The following is a 21,848-nucleotide window of genomic DNA, read 5'->3' as shown; positions in this document are numbered from 1 at the left end:
AAACTGCAAATGTATAATTTCTCAAGAAGTTAGAGAGGCAGTACTGAAAGGTTACAGGCACAAGAGCTTACACTCCAAACACAGACCGCCCTGCTGTAGTTCCTCACTCTGTTCTTTAATTGCTCTGTGATTCTAGGGCTATGACTTAACCTTCATATCTGTAAAATGAAAATCATAATAGTACTTCACTTATAGGTTATTTATGAGGACTACATGAATTATTATGTCAGCTTAAAATAACAGCTGCCACAGAGCAAATACTAAAATGGAGTCAGCTATGATTCCTTCTATCATCGTCATCATGATCATCATGATTACAAACCTGGAAAAATGAAAGCATCATAGGATATAAAACACTCAAGAGAAAGAACTTCATAAAATCATGATCATGATACAGGATATCACTTTCAGAATCTGACATGTTAACTTGCCACCAAAGAATCAAGGGTAAAGAGGATTTGGATAATTTTACTGAAAAGCTAAAACAACTCCACAATTTTGTTGCAAAAGTGGACAGCATATTCTGCTTATGTGTCTATTTAGAAAATCGGATTATTACAGGCCCAAGAGAAATTTTTAAGATCCTAAACTGATATTGTTCATAGTCTCCATACTCTCTTCACTATACAACAAAAACAACAAAAACAAGAAATCAAAGAATAAAATGACTAAAACCAATATAGCCATTTAAATATTAGGATATTTACTTCAAAATAACCTCTGGAAATTATTGCTCTTCTTAGCAACACTGGGAAGTATGGCGATGAAGTGGCTGATTCCTATACAGTTGCACCTGCCAGAGGATAGCCACAAAGTAAGTCAAATATTTTTCTAAATCAGTGGTTCTAAGCTATTGTGTATCACCCCTTCAGGGGACATTAAGAAATGTGTAAGACTATGAAATAGTTGTCACAAATATTGAAGAGTGCTACTGGTATTTAGGGGTTGAGGGTCAGGAACACTAAATGCCCTGCAAAGCCCAGAATCTTCTTAAACAATGTAGAACTGTCCTGGCCAACACACCAACTTATCCATTGAGAAGGCCTGCTTAGAAATTGACCACAAAGCAACACAAAGCAAAGAATCCATGATGTTTTAGATATTTCTACTTGAAATTAAGTTTAAGTTGCTAACTACAGCAATAGGTGTTCTATAAACAAACCTAGCAGGCAATTAAATTTTCAGTTTTCCATAGCAATAAACAAATTCAAGAAACTTTGCTTTTCACAACAATCTGAGCAAGTACAAGCACGTACAAGTAGAAAAATCATTGGCTTTTACTACTAAGATTAAATCAGGGATTATTTGTATCTATCATCTATCAAATCTTATATCTGTCATCTATTTTGTTAAATGAACATGTAAATAGCATTTAGTTTGCTATTGAGGCTGTATTTGCTAAGTTACATTTTCAGTGAAATTCTGAGCTCACTAAACTTTAGATTTCCAGAAGCATTAGTACCTTCTTGCTTTCATGCAAAACTTTCAAAATACTTCAATAGTTATTTTTTCCTAGTATTTCTGATGGTACAAAGGTAAAAGACATCATTCTATAGTAGATAGCATGTGAGTATGAGAATAAGAGACCTGGGTTCTAGTTCTGGCTCTACCATTTACCAATTGATCTGTGTTTGCTTACTGGTGAAGCTAGGATAACTATATTTGCCTTAGTTGTCTTTTCAAAAGAGTTTAATTTATTTATTTGAAAGGCAGAGCTACAGAGAAGAGAAAGAGAGAAAGAGATAGTCCATCTGCTGGTCCATCCCTGAAATGACGGCAACAGCAGGGGCTGGGCCAGACCTAAGCCACGAAACTGGAACTGTATTCAGGGCTCCCTTGAGGATGCAGGGGCCAAAACACTTGGGCTCTCTTCCACTGTCTTACCAGGCACATTAGCAGGAAGCTGGATAGGAAGTGCAGCAGCAGTCAGGACTCAAACCATCACCCATGTGGTATGTTGGTGTCATTGCTGGTGGCAGCTGAATCTGCTACACCATGACATCAGCTCTAGCCTTGTCTTTTTTTTTTTTTTTTTTGACAGGCAGAGTGGATAGTGAGAGAGAGAGAGAGAGAGAAAGGTCTTCCTTTTGCCGTTGGTTCACCCTCCAATGGCCGCCACTGCTGGCGCGCTGCAGCCGGCACACCGCGCTGATCCGAAGGCAGGAGCCAGGTGCTTATCCTGGTCTCCCATGGGGTGCAGGGCCCAAGTACTTGGGCCATCCTCCACTGCCTTCCCAGGCCACAGCAGAGAGTTGGCCTGGAAGGGGGGCAACCGGGACAGAATCCAGCGCCCCGACCGGGACTAGAACCCGGTGTGCCGGCGCCGCTAGGTGGAGGATTAGCCTATTGAGCAGCGGCGCCGGCCTATCTCTAGCCTTGTCTTAAAAGTGTTGAGACAGACAGCAAAAATCAAATCCTGCACTGCTGTACCAACCTGCACTGGAGCTTGTCCTCCCTCTACACTCTTATCTAATGTCCAAGCATATGTACCCTTTCCTCATTTTGCTGCAGTCTTACTATCTTTCTTGTTCCTTGACTTCTCCAACTTAAAGTCTCTGTCCTGACTATTCTCTCCTGTCCAGAACACTCTGCCCCTGATACCTTCAGAGACCACTTCGCTATTCCTTCACTTCCTTCAGGGTTTGGCTCAACAATTGTCACACAGGCTATTATAGACCATACTTTGAAATAGAGTGCTCCCAAAAGTGTCTATTGCTTTATTCTTTAACATATCGATGAGACATCAGTTTATTGTTTCTTTCCTCTTGGCTGGCATGTAATACCAAGAAATATAGGAAATTTTGTTGTCATTTCCTTAGGAACAATATTCCGGTAACAAATTGTAGACTTTTCTGAATATATTTGTATATAAAGCTGGCAATGAGTTTAGATGGAAGGTTGCATCTCTAATTTCTACTAATTAATGTGAAAATATGTAAATGTCATTTTATTTTCATGATATTAAATATCTTTTTCAGGCACATATTTCTCATAATGATTTGAATGGCATCTTAAATTATGCTTTTAACATCTCTACGGTGTAGTATGTCTATTTTAACTATCCTAATCCTCAAATATTTAAAAAGGGCACTAATTTCACATAACATTTTCCTCCTTTAATTGTGAAATTGTTTACTCATTTAAAGCAAAATATTCTACTTCAGGACTTTAACATGTTGCAACCTAAGTGACCCAAGAGCACAATGTTAGTTGTGAAAAAATATTTTCAGCATTGGTCTTGGGTTTTTGTTGGTCAAGTTTGTGTCTTTCTCCTCTTCTGCAATGTAGTATTTGGGAAAACAGAAATTTTTTTGTCCACTTTATGTTTCTGTAATACTTGTCAGTCCATAACTTTCTGGTCAATTGATTGAATACAGGCATTGATAGTTCTCCTCACCCTTCTTTAAAGGGAAGTAGCATAAAGAACATTACTTACACTTAGAGCCTGATGAAGACCCACTGACAGCAGATCTTGATCCTCCTTTCATGGAAAAGACTCCTTTTCCCCTGCGAGTTGAGGTGACAGCCACTCTGGGGCGCTTCAGGGGGATGACTGCACGAGGAGGGGGAGGCACACGCCCGTGGTAATCAAACAACCTTCACAAAACACAAAAGGCACAGAGAATTGGTTTGATGCCTAATTGTTTTATCAAATGATTTAAATTAATAAGCTAATGACATGGCAGAAAATTACCCTAAATGCTTTTTGTCACAGTTCTCTAATATTCAGACGCGTGAGTTTATTGGCAGATTGATTTTTTCACTAAGGAAACAGGATGCTTCGTATAGACTATGCTTTCTGATCATTAGAATCTTACCCCCCAATATGATCTCATTTCTAGAGTTTGGTCCAATAGTGCCATAGAATTGTTGTAATTGGGGCCGTTATTGTAGCATAGGGGGTAAAGCTGCTAACTGTGACAGTGGCATCCCATCCGGCCACTGGTTTGTGTCCGAGCTGCTCTACTTCTGAATTAGCTCCTTTTTAATGTGCCCGAGAAAGCAACAGAAGATGCCCCCAGTGGTTTGGCCCTTGTCATCAATCTGGAAGATCCAGAGGAAGTTCCTGGCTCTTGGCTTTGGCCTGGCCCAGCGCTAGCCATTGTGGCCATCTAGGGAGTGAATCCGGTGGATGGAAAGTCTCTCTCTCTGTAATGCAGACTTTCAAATAAATAAATAAATAAATCTTAAAAAAATCTTTTTAAATTGTGCTGACCTTTTCTACCAAATATATTTCTTTACCATTCTTATGAACAGAAATATTCCTCTTACACATCAAATACCTATTACCACACTAGCTTTAGAAAAGGAAAAGAATATGCAATATCAAAGCTAAAAAACTACCATCGAATCAGAAAACAAAGCCCCATGGGAAAGAAAGAAACTCAGCTGACTATAAAGTAAGTTGAAAGAATGTTATTGAAAAACTTCAGAAAAAGAAAGGTAGGAGAAGAGTGGGAGTGTCTTTGTGGGTTTAAAATTATATATACGAAATATATGACATCTAGGCCGGTGCCGCGACTCACTAGGCTAATCCTCTGCCTTGTGGCGCCGGCACACCGGGTTCTAGTCCCGGTCGGGGCGCCGGATTCTGTCCCGGTTGCCCCTCTTCCAGGCCAGCTCTCTGTTGTGGCCAGGGAGTGCAGTGGAGGATGGCCCAAGTACTTGGGCCCTGCACCCCATGGGAGACCAGGATAAGTACCTGGCTCCTGCCATCGGATCAGCGCGGTGCGCCGGCCGCAACACAGCGGCCGCGGTGGCCATTGGAGGGTGAACCAACAGCAAAGGAAGACCTTTCTCTCTGTCTCTCTATCTCACTGTCCACTCTGCCTGTCAAAAAAAAAAAAAAAAAAAAAAAAAAGAAAGAAAAAAAAAGAAATATATGACATCTTTGTTTATATAAACAAATAAAGAAGTAAGTAAATAACAAAAAGAATTATGAAAGAGAAATCAATACGGTGTCTTCCCTCTGTAAGGAATTTTAAGTAATCAAAAGCTTCTGTGACTATAGAGTAAAGGAGACTGAGTTTGGATGACATGGAGCTGGGATGAGGACAAAAGTTCGCTTATTAAAGTTCCGCCCATACATAATTGTCAGGATGCATTTTATTATTCTACTCACATGCTAGATATGTAAATTGAGACTAGAGAAATTTTATAGTCAGCTAGAGAAAATTTCTCTAACAAAAGAGAATATCAATCGAAGCCCTAAAAAGTGAAAAAAATGAGACTCACCAAAAGCAATGCATTTTCATTAAACAATGAAAGAAATAAACTGCAGAAGTGTTAGCTCCTTTATGTAATTCATAGGTTCAAACATTTTGTATTATTTATCTTGCATCCACATATATAGCAGACATTTTCATGACAGCCCATTTGAGAAACAAAAAGTCAGAGGAAAAATAATGGAATAATTTACTCATTTATTTCTAAAACTATTTGTCAGTGAACAAGATTGTGATTATGTTATCCACTATAAAGAGAAATTGCATTATTGACTTATAATTGTGATTGTTACACATTTTGTGACACTGTTACATGAATTATAGCCTTGTAATTGCTTTAAAAGTTTGTAAAAAAAAATCTAATGTGAAAGTAAAACATGAGAAAAGTCAAACAGGAAGAAAATAATTTTAAAAATCTATAATAGGCTATTTCATAACATTACATCTCTACACATTTAGAAGAAAATGTTATAATCTCTTTTTAGAAAATAATATACAAAAATAATAAAATTAGGACAGACTTGCTTCTAAATATTTATTCAAAGACATTGGAGACTATCAAATTTTAGGGGAAAATGATATTTAAACCAAATTTAAAGTATTCTCTAGTACTGGGAATATTGTCTACTTTAGACAGTTAAAGTGCTCAAAAATGATTTAGAAACTTGCTGGGGGAAAACTAAAGATGTCTGGAAAGGAGAATAAATGAAATGAGACATAGTTCAAGAGAGGTGTCATCTGCTGCCAATAAGTGAAGTCTGTTAGAACTGAGGAACTATGGGCATTGAACAGGTCATGAGAGTCAACACATTGTAGTTTACTTCAAACAGCACAGGCAGGAGGAGGCTGGAAAGGGTTATGAATATCATCCTTACCACCAGGGACTTGAAAATCGAAAGGGTCAGCCAAACTTGCCCATCATTTCAATCACAAAACAAGGTCTTCATTAGTTATTTATAAGTTGAATTCACAGAGCACCTCAAGTCAGTGAGCCAAAATACTAAGGCACTTAGTAAGAGCTACAATGCCCAAAACCATCAACAAAAAAGAAAATGTGGCAATTGATCATCTCTTCCAGGGTGGAAGCTGCTGCTTGAGAGGAAAGGCAAGCTTTTCTAGAGGAACCATTTCCTCAGGCTATGACTGTTCAATGTAATAGGTTCATAATGCAAAATAGTATATAAGTTGGGTTAAAAGTATCTGAAGCATATCTGAGGTACAATGATGTAAGAATGCTATTGTGGAAATGCAGGCCTGGCAAAGTTACTGTTATCCATTGCTGCTTCAACTGCAATGTATTGCACTATATTTTATAGGAGACTGGAATTTTTATTAATATTTCTATTGCTTTTTGAAACCAAGGATCACAAAAGCTCCAATGTTGGCCTAGTCTGATCTTACTTCGAGACAAGAGATCTGCATTTGCTCATTATATTTGTGAGATGTTTTCAGCATGACATTTTAGTAATATACCTAGTATGTGTCCTGTCCTTTGGTATAAATATCTATGCAGAGTGTTCCTCATTCTCTGAAGAATTTACCAAAATGCTTCATCAAAGGGAGGTGATTTTTCTCACCAAGGAATCATAAAGTTTCACTAATTCTTTCTGTCACTCCAATGGGAAGAGAAGCATCAGAACTTAACTCTTTTAATGTGATACAGGTTGAGAATGCTTGACAGAAAATATGAAATACTAGCAAATTTGAAATCTTTTAAGCACAGTCATTATGTCACTAAAGGAAATTGCACATCTGACATTATATGATAGTCACAGTCAAAACCAGTTGTATTAAGTATAGATTATCTTCAGCCTTTATGTACAAGGTATACACAAAACATAAATGAATTTTGTGTTTACTCCTACATATCTCATTATGTATAATTAAATATTCCAAAATATGAAAAAAATTTGGAATCCAGAACACTTCTAGTCCCAAGAATTTCAGATAGGAGATATTCAACCAGTGTGTAATTCGTGAATAAACAAAACTCAAGAAAGATATGAACATTCAACATGAGAGCATAATCTAAATATTTACAACAATTAATGTTGATGTGGACTTTGTTAGTTCTCATTGGACACCCTTGAGTTTATCAGAAAATGGGCCAGGCTTTGTGGTACAGAGGGTTAAGCCCCTTGAAGTTTTTCCATCCCATATCGGAGTGCTGGGTCAAATCCGAGCTACTCCACTTCCATTCTGGCTTCCTACTGACGTACCCTGGTAGGATCATATACTTGGACTCCTGTTACCCATGTGAGTGACCCAGATGAACTTCGGATCTGCTCAGCTCTCCGTTGAGGCCAACTGGGGAGTGAATCACTGAATGGAAGACATTCTCTCTCTCTGCCTCTCTTTAACTTTGCCTTACAAATAAATTAAAATAAATCTTAAAAATAAAAGCTCTATAAAAAGGAAGATGAGGTATTGTTTTGATGCATAAAAAAAATAAGACAAGGGTGAAGAGTAAGGCAGATTTTAGGGATTGCAATATCAAACACGAGGGTACTTCAAACATTATTTGAAAATTGAATTCAAAGTTTATTTTGATGCAACTATTTTGAAATCCATGCATATGAGGGATCTTCAAAAGTTTACAGAAAATGCACATTATAAAAAACATGGATAATTTCATTTTTTTTGCACCAAAACATAAGTTTTCGTATTTTAAATTCATTTTCCACAAACTTTCTGAAGTACCCTCATATAGGAGTTTTCCTAAACTCTGACAGTGGAAGTAGATGAATGGCAGCCAAGAAGGAAATCAGCATGTCTTTCTAATAAAGATTCTACAGCAAATCAATGAAATTTTTCCTCTGCAGAGTTTTAGATTGGTAAATAGTGTTAAGACTAAGGAAATGGCCCATTTGAAATTATAGACTGACTATAATGATGGCAAGCCAATAGAACAAAGTGAAAACCAAAATTCAATGGCCCATTATTTTGCTCCCCAAATACCTCCAACTGCCCAGGCTCAGCTGAGGCTCTGCCAAGGCTGAAACTGGGAATCACAGGTCAATCCATGCCACCCTCAAGGGAGGTATGACCCCAATCACTTGAGTCATCACTTGTTGCTTCCCAAGATCTACACTAGCAGGAAGCTGCATCAGGAGTGGAAGCCAGAACTCACACCCAGGCATTCCAACTGGGATGTGGGTGTCTTAATCACTAAGCAAATGTTTACCTCTTTGTTTTCTATTTAAAACATTTCTCAAGTTGCTAGTGTTTATTTTAATTGTTATGTTGCATTTTCTGAAGCAGATATACCACATTGTAATGTCATTAACTGATAGCTGGACATTTTAATTTTATTTACATAAAGGGAACAGATTTCAAGTATTTCATTCATATATCTGGTTTTAAGAATGTAATGATTATGCCCCACCCTTCCTCCTGCTTCCTTTTTTATTTTTGTTAATTTTTGTGATGATATACTTTCTTTTTCTTTTTTAAAGATTTATTTATTTTATTTGAAAGTCAGAGTTACACAGAAGAGAAAATGAAAGGCAGGGAAAGAGAGGTCTTTGATCTGCTAGTTCACTTCCCAATTGGCTGCTACGGCCAGAGCTACGCGGGTCCAAAGCCAGGAACTAGGAGGAAGCAGGAGAAAGCACCTGGCTCCTGGCTTCGGATCAGCCCAGCGCGCAGGCTGTAGCGACCTTTTCGGGGGTGAACCAACAAGGAAGACTTTTCTCTTTGTCTCTCTCTCACTGTCTAACTCTGCCTGTCAAGAAAAAATAGAAGTATATCTGTATCCTATACTGTTTGAACTATTTAAATTCTAAATTTCTACCCTGACTTCAAATAAATTGATAGTTACAGCTGAATTATAAAATACTGCTAATGAATGAAGTGATCCCTGCTATGAAAACTTTTTACAAATAAAATTAAAAAGTGGCTGTACCAAAACATTGAGTACAAAAAAAAAAATAAGTTAGTACATTAAAGTTCTAATAGAAAAATAAAAAAGAATTCTGAAAAGCACATTTCACCTGAGAACAGTAAATGAATAATTCAGATTGCTCCTTTTGGTCATTAAATTTTTCCAAGGTTTTCTGTGAAGTTTTCCTCCTGGGTCATGTGCATATAGTTTTCAAAAATACATTTAAAGGCTAGTTTATTACAATCATAAATTATCTTTTTTGCAATATTTTGACTTTAACATAATCTTTACATTTTTCTCATCATTTCTGCTATATTTTGTGTGAAATGTTGTATGATTAGAATGTACACCTAGATGACCATTGTGAGGTTATAAATCACTAAAATAAATTTCTTATTTAATTATTCCAGTTCTGTAAGAATGGCGTTTACTAAGCCCATTTGCCATAAAGAAAACTAGTAAAAGAGGAGAGACATGACTTCCCCACTTTTAACCAGTTAACACAGCTGCAACTAGGCTTGACACTCGTGTCTTCTGAATGAAAACTATGCCCTTTGTCAGCCATAGCATGCTATCGTCAAACATTTTAACTGGAATATCATTAAACCTGATCATTATTTAAATTTGTAGGATGAAATAGACATTGCTTCTTTTTTAAAAAAATATTTTATTTATTTATTTATTTATGTGAGAGGTAGAGTTACATACAGTGAGAAGGAGAAACAGAGAGAAAGGTCTCCCGTCCGTTGGTTCACTCCCCAATGACCGCAACAGTCAGAGCTGTTCCTGATCCAAAGCCAGGAGCCAGGTGCTTTTTCCCAGTCTCCCATGCGGGTGCAGGAGCTCAAGGACTTGGGCCATTTTCTACTGTTTTACCAGCCCAAAGCAGAGAGCTGGATTGGAAGAGGAGCAGCCGGGACTAGAACCGGCGCCCATATGGGATGCCGGCTCCACAGGTGGAGGATTAACCTACTGCGCCACAGCGCTGGTCCCAGATATTGGTTCTTACTAACATATTTTCCAATGTTGTATATCCCATAAAGTATATTACATCCTGTATTTAGTAATCTGAAACACTTGTAACTTAGGGTTGTTTTCATTTATTGCACCTCTACTAGGATCTCTTTACTTAACTGACACAAGGTCAAAATGGTTCTAGAATTTTAAAATGTCAACTTTGAATCACTTAAAATGTGTTTTTCTATATGTTAAACATCTCTGGCATTTCTTTTTCTCAATTAACCAAAGTTTATTCATCATTACAGATTATAAACTGCTCAGTGCTCTTCCTACTGAAAAAAAAAAAGCCAGGTTTAAACTGCTAATATCTGATAAAATGAAAGAGGGTTTGCAGTACAGTTTTAGATATACTTTTCCTTTCATTTTACTTGAAATATATATATATTATATTATATATGTATATATATACATTATATATGTGTATATATGTATATATTATATATGCATATATATAATATATATAATAATGTTCAAGGCCCTGTATTTAGAGTCAAACTTCACTCTTTAAATGAAAATGTTTTTGAATGTTATAAATTATGGGGCAATGCTTTGTGTAATAAAGAAAAGATAAAAGCTTAGGTTGACCACTCATGTCTATATTTGGAGAGATTCTTTTGTGATCCCTGAAACCATAGATAGACACTTAGAGCATCATAATAAGCCAAAACTTTGTGTACATTGGTTTCTAAGCTAAAACTATCCAAGGGTTGAAAACCCTCAATTACAGTAGACTGCGCAAACTTAGCAGAAATTAGATGGCAAGGTGCTGTGTGTGTATATGTCAATTATTAAGCTATTATTTCTCAGCTTCAGGCCTTCTTTAGCTTCATAGGGCTGGGGGTGGGCGTGGTACAAAGGGCACAGGTGGTGGCAGTGGAGGTCTGAAGGGGCATGGAGGTAGCTGGCTTCCAGCCAGTCTTGGGCAATGAAGGATCTGAGAGGGAGATGCAGGAAAAAGGAACTCGATCCTTCTGGTTGACTTCCTGTTGCTGTTTTTGTTTCTAATTCTTCTCAGCTTACCTCAATCTTTTTTCTGGGCAGCAGCAATTCATTCATTCCATGAGAAGTAGCAGAGCCCAGATTGAGAAATTTTACCAAACTTGCAAAATAGCCGCTTTACACTCAAAATCATCAGCCTGCATGGTCAGAGTCCTGGCTCCACAGGTTCTCCCTGTGGGTTCAGAGCGCAACAGCTGAGCAGAACCCTATTCATAGTTTCTGTTCCGCAGGGCCCATTTTCTCCAGTAAATTTTGATAATCCCAATGTCATCCTTTGTTTCTCCAATTCTAGAGGTGGTTAACTCCTTTATACCATCCATAGTCTTTTCTTGTCAGCTTTTTCAGTTCCTTAATACCTAGTTAGAAAATTTTTACAGATAATCATCCTTATTAATCATGAATGTGATTTCTGTTCTCCTGAGCTAAGCAACTAGCATGGGGCTAATGTTAGAATCTGACTGCCGTCTCTGCAGGTAAGTGTGTTCTGCTGCAGCTCGAAAGCTCTGGGTAACAGGAAAATGGAAAACAATAAAAACAGAATAATCCAGAGGTATCACTAGGGACAGCTGACCAATCAGTTTATTTCTGCCACATGGATTTTGCTATATGAATATCATATAAAAGACACCTTGCTCATCACTATTAATGGTTACTGTTAACTGTTTTTAGAAGCTAAATTGATTGAGCACTAAAAATATTTCACGCACAGTGGTGATCATTATACCTTTTGTAATTTTTTTTTTTATTTTTGACAGGCAGAATGGACAGTGAGAGAGAGACAGAGAGAAAGGTCTTCCTTTTGCCGTTGGTTCACCCTCCAATGGCCGCCGCGGCTGGCGCGCTGCGGCCAGCGCATCCCGTTGATCCGAAGCCAGGAGCCAGGTGCTTCTCTTGGTCTCCCATGTGGGTGCAGGGCCCAAGCACTTGGGCCATCCTCCACTGCACTCCCTGGCCACAGCAGAGAGCTGGACTGGAGGAGGGGCAACCGGGAAAGAATCCGGTGCCCCGAACGGTACTAGAACCGGGTGTGCCAGCGCCGCAAGGTGGAGGATTAGCCTATTGAGCCACGGCGCCGGCCTATACCTTTTGATACCTCGTTTAATTCTCAGAACAACTTTATGAGTTAGGAATTAACTCCATGCTCACTTAACAAATGAGATAACAGGTTATGTAATTTTAAATAACTTAGGATGGTACTGCCAATAAGAAGAGAAAGAAAAACAGCCATAAATATAAGCAAAGTGTAACTTAGAAGGAATTACTATAGATAAGACTGATGGCAATGTCTCTAAGCTGTTTATCTTATCCAGACTCTCCACTCTGTTTTCCTTCAAGGAATCTTCTGTTTACAGGGAATTCTTGACTATATCCACTAGTGGCAGATGCTTAAGCCTTTCTTAGCCAAGTGCAAAAAAAATGGAAAATGAACTAATGCTGAGACATTCTGTTAGCAATACAACCATAATAATCTGTTGCACATTTAGAAGTCAAGCAGATTGTATGTAAAACAAATAAATGGTTTTAAAAATTGTTCAGTTAGCTGTCTTATACAGTGGAGCATCATCTGCAAGCTTCAGACTCTATAATTACTTGACCCTTGGTAAAAGGTTTAGGACTTAACCCCTTGTCAGATAAAGTCTGTCTGTCTGTCCATCAAACTATCTTCTATTGATCTCTGGCTAACTAGCTATCATCTATCTTTCTGATGATTTTAACAAGCTGATTTTTTAAGATTTATTTATTTTTTTTATTTGAGGGGCAGAGTTACAGTCAGAAAGAGTGTGAGACATAGAAAGAGGTCTGCTGGTTCACTCCCCAAGTGGCCACAATGGCTAGAGCTGGGCCAATGGTAAACCAGGAGCCAGGAGCTTCTTCCAGGTCTCCCATATGGGTGCAGGGGTCCAAGCACTTGGGCCATTTTCCACTGCTTTCCCAGGCCAGTAGCAGGGAGCTGGATCGAAAATGGAGCAATGGGGACATGAACCAGCACCCATATGAGATGCTGGCACTGCAGACGGAGGCTCAACCTACTATGCCACAGCACTAGCCACATGAGCTAGCTTTTAAAGACAGTAAAATACAGGTCTTGATTTCCTTCTCAAGATGAGAATGTAAAAAAATTACCTAAACTTGGGTCTACTAATTTCTAGTAAATAATTCTACTACATATTTTTAAAGATTTATTTATTTATTTGAAAGGCAGAGTTTCAGAGAGAGAGAAAGAGAGAATTTCCATCCACTGGTTCACTCCCAAGTAGCTACAACAGCCAGAACAGAGCCAGGCCAAAGACAGGAGCCAAGAGCTTCCTCTGGATCTCCCACGTGGTTGGCAGTGGCCCAAGCACTTGGGCCATCTTCTGCTGTTTTTCTCAGGCCATTAGCATGGAGCTGGATTGGAAGTGGAATAGCAGGAATGGGAACAGGTGCCCATATAGGTTGTCAGCACTGCAGGTGGTGACTTTACTTACTATGACAAAACACCAGCCCTGATGATTCCATTTTAGATAGAAACTGTTTACATGTGTAAGGAAGCCACGTGATATTAAGCAGTTAAGAGAAGATGCTAAAACAGTTTCATATTTTATAAGATAATGCATATTAATTAATATCTGTTCTTAATAGAGATTTAGATTATTTCAATGCTGCCAAATATTCACATCAGTTTTAGAAAAAGTTATCACAGGGGCTGGCACTGTGACATAGTGGGCTAAGCCTCCGCCTGCAGCACTGGCATCCCATATGGACGCAGGTTCCTGTGCTGGCTGTTTTCCGATCCTATGGCCTGGGAAAGCAGTAGAAGGCCCAGGTGCTTTGGCCCCTTCACCCATGTGGGAGACCCAGAAGAAGCTTTTGGCTCATGGCTTCAGTTGGCCCAGCTCCAGCCTTTGTGGCCATTTGGGGAGAGACCCAGTGGATGGAAGACCTTTCTCTCTGCCTCTCCCTCTCTGTAACTCTACTTCTCAAGTAAATAAAGAAAAAATTATCACAAGGTATTTGATGTTTAAACTATTGTGTTTTATAGAAATTATAGAATGATGTGAGAAAAGCATTCTTAAAATGGATTTTTGTTGTAAAAGGGTAACTTGTGAGATAAGATGCTTAATGCAGTATGTTGAACATAGGATTTATGGAAGCATGGTTGTGAGTCCCATACAGGCAAGGGTGTGTCCTTTCTATGTCTTCAACTGATATTACTCCCTCTGTGTTACATATTCACACAGATGATTATGTAATCAAAATGATTGCCCAAGTTATGATTGTAGTTCTGACACTAATTAACCATATGACCTTGCAACAATGACTACATCTCTAACTCTAAGGAGATGAATTATTAACACAAACTGATTCTACACTATGTGGGAGGTATACTGTTGGTCCCTGAGGATGTAAACATAAACTAAACTGAACACAGTTTTGCCCTCATGGAGGAAGGAAGTTAGACATATATCAAATGCTACCATAACATAAAGAAATACAGCAATACAACTTAGGAGAAGTGTGGTGAAGGAACAGTGCTGGGTGCCAAGAAAGTGGAACAGGTGAACCCAATTTAGTATGGGAGTAGTGATGGTGCTGAAATCTGATAGATGAAGTCAAATGTATTAAGTGGTGGAGGGAGGAGAGAGGGAATGGAGCAACACTAAGAAAGGACCGAACACAGGAAAAACATCATGGTGTCTTTCTGGAATTGTAAAGGACCTGTGCTGCTGGAGCAGACAGAGCAAGACCGTTTCAAAGGATCAGAGTTTCCTCCCTCCATCAAGTGTCTGCCGAGAACGTTTTTCCAAATCTGCATTTTCATTGTTTGAGGGTTTTTTATTTGACTATTACTTCAAATGATTAAAGGGTTAAGAGATATTTACCTATTTTTCCCCAGTTATCCTCCTATATACAGTAGGTCCTGTCTTTGCAAGTCTGTAATACGCATGTACTCATGTGTTAGTTACCAATGTTTAGTTAAATTACAACATGAATTTCAGTTAGTGACATAATGAGGAAAGTGGATGTGATATGTTGAAAAGGGATGAAGATATGGCAAGGAAATGGTACAGACAAAAGAATTACACTTGGAAAGAGCTCTTAGAGATAGTTCACAACATGGATTAAAAGTTGAGGCTGATCCAGACTTAGACAAGGAAAATAACAATTCACCAACGAAGAAAAAGATAGTTGCTCTGTATCCTAAGACATAAGATGAGAAGAGGGCATACACTGTCCAAGCTATTTATGAAAGTATTTTTTACAAATAAATCAAAAACCTTAATTTCCATTATTTTTATTATTTTAAGTTGTGCTAAACTGTACCAATGGTTGTGCTAAATAATCATTAACTTTACTATAGTTCTGTATGTATTCATAAAGAAGACAGTAAAAGTTTTTAATGTTTTGACAAAAAAAAAATTTAAAAATCAGGTTACCATCCTCTTTTTTTTCCTCATTGAATATTGACAACATTTTGTATGATTTGGGTTTGCATGGCCACTCTATGGCCCTGTACTAATGTACAAAACAGGAAAAGTCTGTAAATATCATTAAATCTAAATTATACAGAATTTTTGTGTATCATAAAAAGGGATATATGAAGAGTCTCAAAAAATGTACTGAAAATGGAAATTTTGAGCACTCAGCAGCCCGCGGTGGCCGGAGCCAGAGCCGGCGGCGTGCCTGCCAGCATGGATGGCCTGCATGGCATAGACAAAGCATCCTCCTCCCGAGAACCTCGACGACCCAGGACCATGTTGACCGCCGGTCAGAGGGACCTGCTGCGCGCTTCCTTTGACGGCAACCCTTATCCTGGCGTTGGGCTCAGAGAAGAGCTGGGCCGGGTGCAGGTGTGGTTTCAAAACAAGAGGAAGCAGCGAAGGCGCGCACAAGACCCGCTGGACTTGGGCCCCTTGCGGCAGGAGAGCCGGTGGGACCGGGCGACCGGCGCCAGCGCACGCCCATCTCGGGGCCACAGCCGAGATCCTCCTGCAGGCCTTCGAGCGGAATCGCTTCCCAGGCATGGCGACCAGGGAAGAGCTGGCCAGACGCACGGGCCTCCCCGAGGGCCGAATCCAGTGTTCATGTCATTTGGAAGACCCATTTGGAAGAACATCAATGATAAAATCTGTTGCCTTGAGAGCTCTCCTTTAGTATGCATTGCTCCCTGCTAATGCATCTGGGAAAGAAGTACAAGAGGGCTTGAATGCTTGGCCCCTGCCACCTATGTGGGAAATCCAGGTGGATTTCCAGGTTCCTGGCTTCAGACTGTCCCAGAGATGTCCCTTGCAGCTATCTGAGTAGTGAACCAGCAGATCGAAGATCTTCGTCCCTCTGTCTTTAACGCTTTCAAGTAAATAAATAAATAAATAAAATATTTTAAAAAGCAAAAAAAAGAAAATGGAAATTTTGAAAAACTATATATGAACTTCATTTTTTGCACCTAAATAAACCTCTGTTTTAATTCCATTTTCCATTAACTTTTTGGTATGCCCTCATATTTCAGGGATTCAGTTAGTCATTTCCTGAGTTTACAAACTGCTAGCTTTTGAAGAATTTAAGTCAACAACAGACCTGTATAATATTAGTTAGCAGAATCTTTATATTTTTTCTAAATATTAGGAATATTAATTTTAGGCTTAAATCTATCCAAAGTTTTAAAACTTCACTATCCATTATATTTCATCAAGTATAATCAAAATGGGGAAATGTATCTATTTTTACATTTTATTAGGACTCAGTATTTTATTTTTAACTGCAAAATATCAGTTTGGATATCTCAATCAAGAATACTCAGAAATGAAATGCACAAAATAGTTGAAAGATAATTTAAATAAGAGGGAAACACAACAAGAAAATCACCTACCGATTGTAGAAATCATCTCTGTAGTAATCATAGTCAAAGACATACCCACTAAGGAAGAAAACAAAATAATTAGTTGGCATTTGTTTTAACCACATTAGTTTTGGTATTATTTTATGATGTTAACAGCAAGGAAATTATCTTATTGGTTAAATACTTATTTTTCTTTGTAATTATGTATCTGAAGAACTCCACAAAATAATGTACAATTTGATATAACATCCTGTCAAATTAGTGGTTTGTATGGTTTGGTATGGAAGATGAGAACAGGTAATGAAATAAACACTTTTTACAATTACAAGTGTAATTGTTTAATTACAATTATAATTAAACACAAATGAAGACTATTTTTCCCAAGACAAAATACTATTTATAGTTGTCCCTTCTTTTTAAGACCATGGAGTTATCTGTTCTTAGTACAGTATGTACTATAAGACTAAACAAACAAACAAAAAAAGATATTAAAATAAGCTAATGACCCATCCACTACAGGAATGGTAAATAGGAACGTGATTTCATCAGATTTTCAGCATTCATTTTTCATTGCAAAACAGTAGATTCAGGGGACAGCATTGTGGCATAAGAGTTAAACTGCCACCTGTAGTGCCAGCATCCCAAATGAGTGCCAGTTCATGTCCCGGCTGTTCCACTTCTGATCCAGCTCCCTGCTAATGCACCTGGGAAAGCAGTAGAAGATGGTTCAAATTCTTGGGCCACTGCACTCACATGGAAGACCCAGATAAAATTCCTTCCTCCTGGCTTTGGACTGGCTCAGCCCAGGTCATTGTGGCCATTTGGGGAGTGAACCAGTGGATGGAAGACCTCTCTCTCTGTCTCCCCCGCCTCTCATCCCCCACCATGTAACTCTGCCTTTGCCTTTCAAATAAATAAAAAATAAAAAATCTTTTAAAAACACACAAAAACCAGTAGACACATACTTTAAATAGACAAAAAAAAAAAAAAAAGCAACCAAACAAAACCTTTGGATTAGTTATATACACATAACAATATTTTAGGGAATTTAAATAGGAATTAATAAATGTATTTCACTGATAAGATTTTTATTACTAAGCTTCATAAAGGAATATATAACACAAATTGCTGCTGTGCACATACATATTTTTGGGGGCTTATAAAGCATTTTATATGCACTTTAATTCTAGACATTAAAACAATTTTGTTAGTATAACTAGAAAATATTAAGGTGCAAAAGACTTGAACTGATTTGCCAAAATTTGAATTACTAGTAAGTGACAAAGCTGAGATTTCAGGGAAATTTTCTTAATCCATATTCGGAGCTGTTTTCAAATACCTTTGCAAGCTCCCTCCAACCTGGAAGAAATTTCAGTCCTATGATCAATGCAGCATGCTACAAGAAAGTGATGATTTGCAAGTGTTTCTTCATTTTTTACTGTAGAAATAATGTCAAATATGCCATACTAACCATTGTTAAGGAGACTATTCAGTAACATTATGTACATTTAAAAGGTGTGCAAACATCATCACTGTACATTTCATGAACTTTTTGACATGTCAAACAGAAACTTATTCGATGGTACCTTCCCATTCCCCACCCACAGCTACTATAACACCATTCTATTTTTTGTCTCTAAGAACTTGCCTATTCTAGGTAACTTACAAATCATATAATTATTAGTAGAAATATGAAATTTTTTTTGACAGGCAGAGTGGACAGTCAGAGAGAGAGAGACAGAGAGAAAGGTCTTCCTCCAATGGTTGCTGCAGCCAGTGCGCTGTGGCCAGCGCACCGCGCTGATCCAAAGCCAGGAGCCAGGTGCTCTTCTGTTCTCCCAAGCGGGTGCAGGGCCCAAGCACTTGGGCCATCCTCCACTGCCTTCCTGGGCCACAGCAGAGAGCTGGACTGGAAGAGGAGCAACTGGGACAGAATCCGGCACCCCGACCGGGACTAGAACCCGCGGTGCTGGCGCCGCAAGCAGAGGATTAGCCTATTGAGCCACGGCGCCGGCCAGAAATACGAATCTTACAATCATATAAATTTTGTCCTATTGTCTCTGGTTTACTTCATTTAACATTACATCTATGTTGTAGCGCAAGTCAGAATTTCATTTCTTTTAAAGGCAGCAAAATACTCTATTTGCTTGTCATTTAGCTTTGAGTCTGTCAAGAGACTTTTGGGCTGTTTTCACACTCCAGCTATGGTAAATAATGATGGCATGAGCATTGGTGTGAAAGTATCTAAGACTGCTACATTAATCTCTTCCAGGTATATACTTGGAAATAAAACAGCTGGTCCATACGTTTACCTCTTTTAAGGGAACACAAGATCACAGAGAAGAAATTTACTTTTACATTTCCTAATCAATTTAATAGTCCTTTTCTTTGTAACTATTCTGATATTAGAAAACCTGAAAGAACTGTATCAAAAAAGGCTTGCTAATTCAGTTTTAAGAATAAATATGCTTATAACTCTCCACAGTCATTATATACACGAAAGGATAAGCCTGATGTAGCACACATGGCTGATGCAGGTCAATTCTGCCTCCAGTATTGTCTATCCATCTTATGGGGTCTGGAATACAAAATTAGAACCTACTCCATAGATGTGTTTGGAAATGGAAGACTGAGCATTGTGTGACTGTAGCAATGCTGCATCCATTCATGCAAACCAAGGAGGAAAATGAGACAATTGCCTCAAACATCAGACCCGGTATACCTACTTTTGTCTGATACTCACAGTGTGTTTAAATAGTAATGGTTTATGTTTTACTTTATAGTACTGGTGTAAAACAACTATGATGTTGAGTTGAGAGATTTTTAAAGACATCCTAAGCATACTTTAGATCTTTGTTTCCCACTTCAATTTTCCTTAACAGTCACCATAATAATAATATAAATTACATTGAACAGTTACTATTGTACTGAATACAGGAGGATACCTCAAAAACTTCATGGGAAGTGGAATTTAAAAGAATATTTTGGTGCAAACATTTTTGAAATCCAAACACAGGTTTTCATCATATGTATTTCCATGTAGTTTTCAAAGTTACTTCATATTTATTAGGTACTAACATGATACTAGACATATTGGGTACTTTGAATAGCTATAGATAGATGGGACAATCACTTTCATACCATGAAAATTCTCAGTATTTTCAGACATAACTCATTAAGCTTAAAGAGAGAATATGTGTCTAAATTGTTTTCATATTTATTTTCTCAGGTTTTTTTTTTTACATTGTAATTTCAGATGGCAGAGATTCATTGCAAAAAGAAAATAAGGCATGCCAACCCATTAAATAAGGATGCTATTAATATGGATGACAGTAATGATTCCACTCATGTGTCTTAAACATTTAAGAACTACTATAATATTAAATAGTCTTCTGGAAATGTAAAAGTTCGTGAGAAAAAAAGAATTCATTTTTATTTTTCTCAGTTGTTGCTTAAATTATCTTGTCCAACCTGCTTTTTCTGTTGTTCAATCCTGACTGCTCTGATGTATTTATAAGAGCCAGTTAAAGCTAAATATCCTGATTTCTTTGATCCCCAAATCCTACTGCCTGTCATCATGAACTCAATTTTATCTGTCAATGTTGAAAATGAAATGCACAAATAGACTTGTCTCAGTAATCAAGCCAACACTGCTTTTGTCTTAATGGTTTAGGCTTTTAGCAGAAGTACCATGGCAGTAGTTGGTTCAGGTCATAAGCTCTAAAATCAAGCTGGATTTCCAAGAAAGAAAAAATTACTCAAGGAGATGAAAGGTCACTCGGGGGTGAGTCTGATTCAAGTCTGCTATGCTTTCCTGGCATTCCTGCTGCTCTTCTCAGCACCTGTCCCTCCTTTTAATGTTTTTCCCTCTTCTTCAGATTCTGCAAAAAATACCTATTTTTTTTCCCTCTGTGTAAACCTGTTTTTGAAATTAACTGTGAAAAGCTGGCATTGCTGAGTCATATTCAGGTGTATAAGGCAGTTAATGTATTCTAGGATTATAAGGTTAGGAAAAAATAAACAATTTGTCTTGCGGTTGAAAAAGGACCACAACCCTCTTATTTGCATCATAAACTGAGAGTGATGCTGGTACGTTTAGGAGCTATTCTATTTTGGCTTTTAAGAGAGAAATCATAGAATTCTTCTTTTTAATAGTTATTTATTACAATCCAGTTGTTAGTTCACTGAAAACAAAATGGTAATGAATTACATGTTTAGGGCACTGTCAAGGAGCAGTCAGCCAGGAAATGGTAATTTCTGTTTTGACATATATTGAATTCTGCTTTGAATCACTGTCATATGGGTATATATCTAATCCTTTATATTTATACTGACATTCTTTGAGGTTAGAGCCATGTTCTACTGATATTGTTATCCACAGCTCCCAGTATTGCACCTGACTTAATAAGTACACAATAATTGATTATTCAATTTAATTTAAGAAGCCAGATATAGTAATTGAGAAGGCTCTTGTAGTCGTTATTATTGGCAGAGTGTCTGTTAAAAAACCATTAAAATCTTCACACTTGTGCTAGGGAATTTATTAATATTCTTCAAATTATATTTTAATGAAGTTCTGCAAAGGAAAGTAAAAGAAATACTTTGTGTATTAGTCTACTCATGTGAAATGAGTTTATGAATTCAAAGGGATTAGATAAAATTGATTGCATATATTGTAAAAAACCAATGAGTTGTGATTTCTTCTTCTATAAATGAAAAAATTTAAATGAAATTCTATGAAAGTTACTTGATCTTCATTAAATCTTCAGTAATAAAAGCAAGCATGTGTGTACAACTGTGAACAATTAATCTAGCAATCTGATTTTTCATTACGTTTTGAGGGATTTTGAACAACTAAAATAAAGGTGTGTTGCAAAACAAACCAAAAGTCATAAAAGTATGC

General features: G+C 37.7%; 1 protein-coding gene across 22 annotated transcripts in view; it reads right to left on the bottom strand.

The window, feature by feature from the left end:
- The window catches only part of RALYL (RALY RNA binding protein like), an 833,139-nt gene that overhangs the window by 87,360 nt on the left and 723,931 nt on the right, over nucleotides 1-21,848 (bottom strand). For all 22 annotated transcript variants that reach the window (XM_017341419.3, XM_051844575.2, XM_070075265.1 and 19 more), the window contains 2 exons: nucleotides 16,976-17,023; nucleotides 3,437-3,597 (listed from right to left, as the gene is read on the bottom strand). In XM_017341419.3, the coding sequence (XP_017196908.1) occupies nucleotides 3,437-3,597; nucleotides 16,976-17,023 (209 nt within the window). The remainder of the gene's footprint in view (nucleotides 1-3,436; nucleotides 3,598-16,975; nucleotides 17,024-21,848) is intronic.

This window comes from Oryctolagus cuniculus, chromosome 6 (assembly GCF_964237555.1).
Source record: "Oryctolagus cuniculus chromosome 6, mOryCun1.1, whole genome shotgun sequence".
NCBI lineage: Eukaryota > Metazoa > Chordata > Mammalia > Lagomorpha > Leporidae > Oryctolagus > Oryctolagus cuniculus.
The sequence above is the reverse complement of the archived record's forward strand: the minus strand, read 5'-3'. Positions and strand labels throughout refer to the sequence as shown.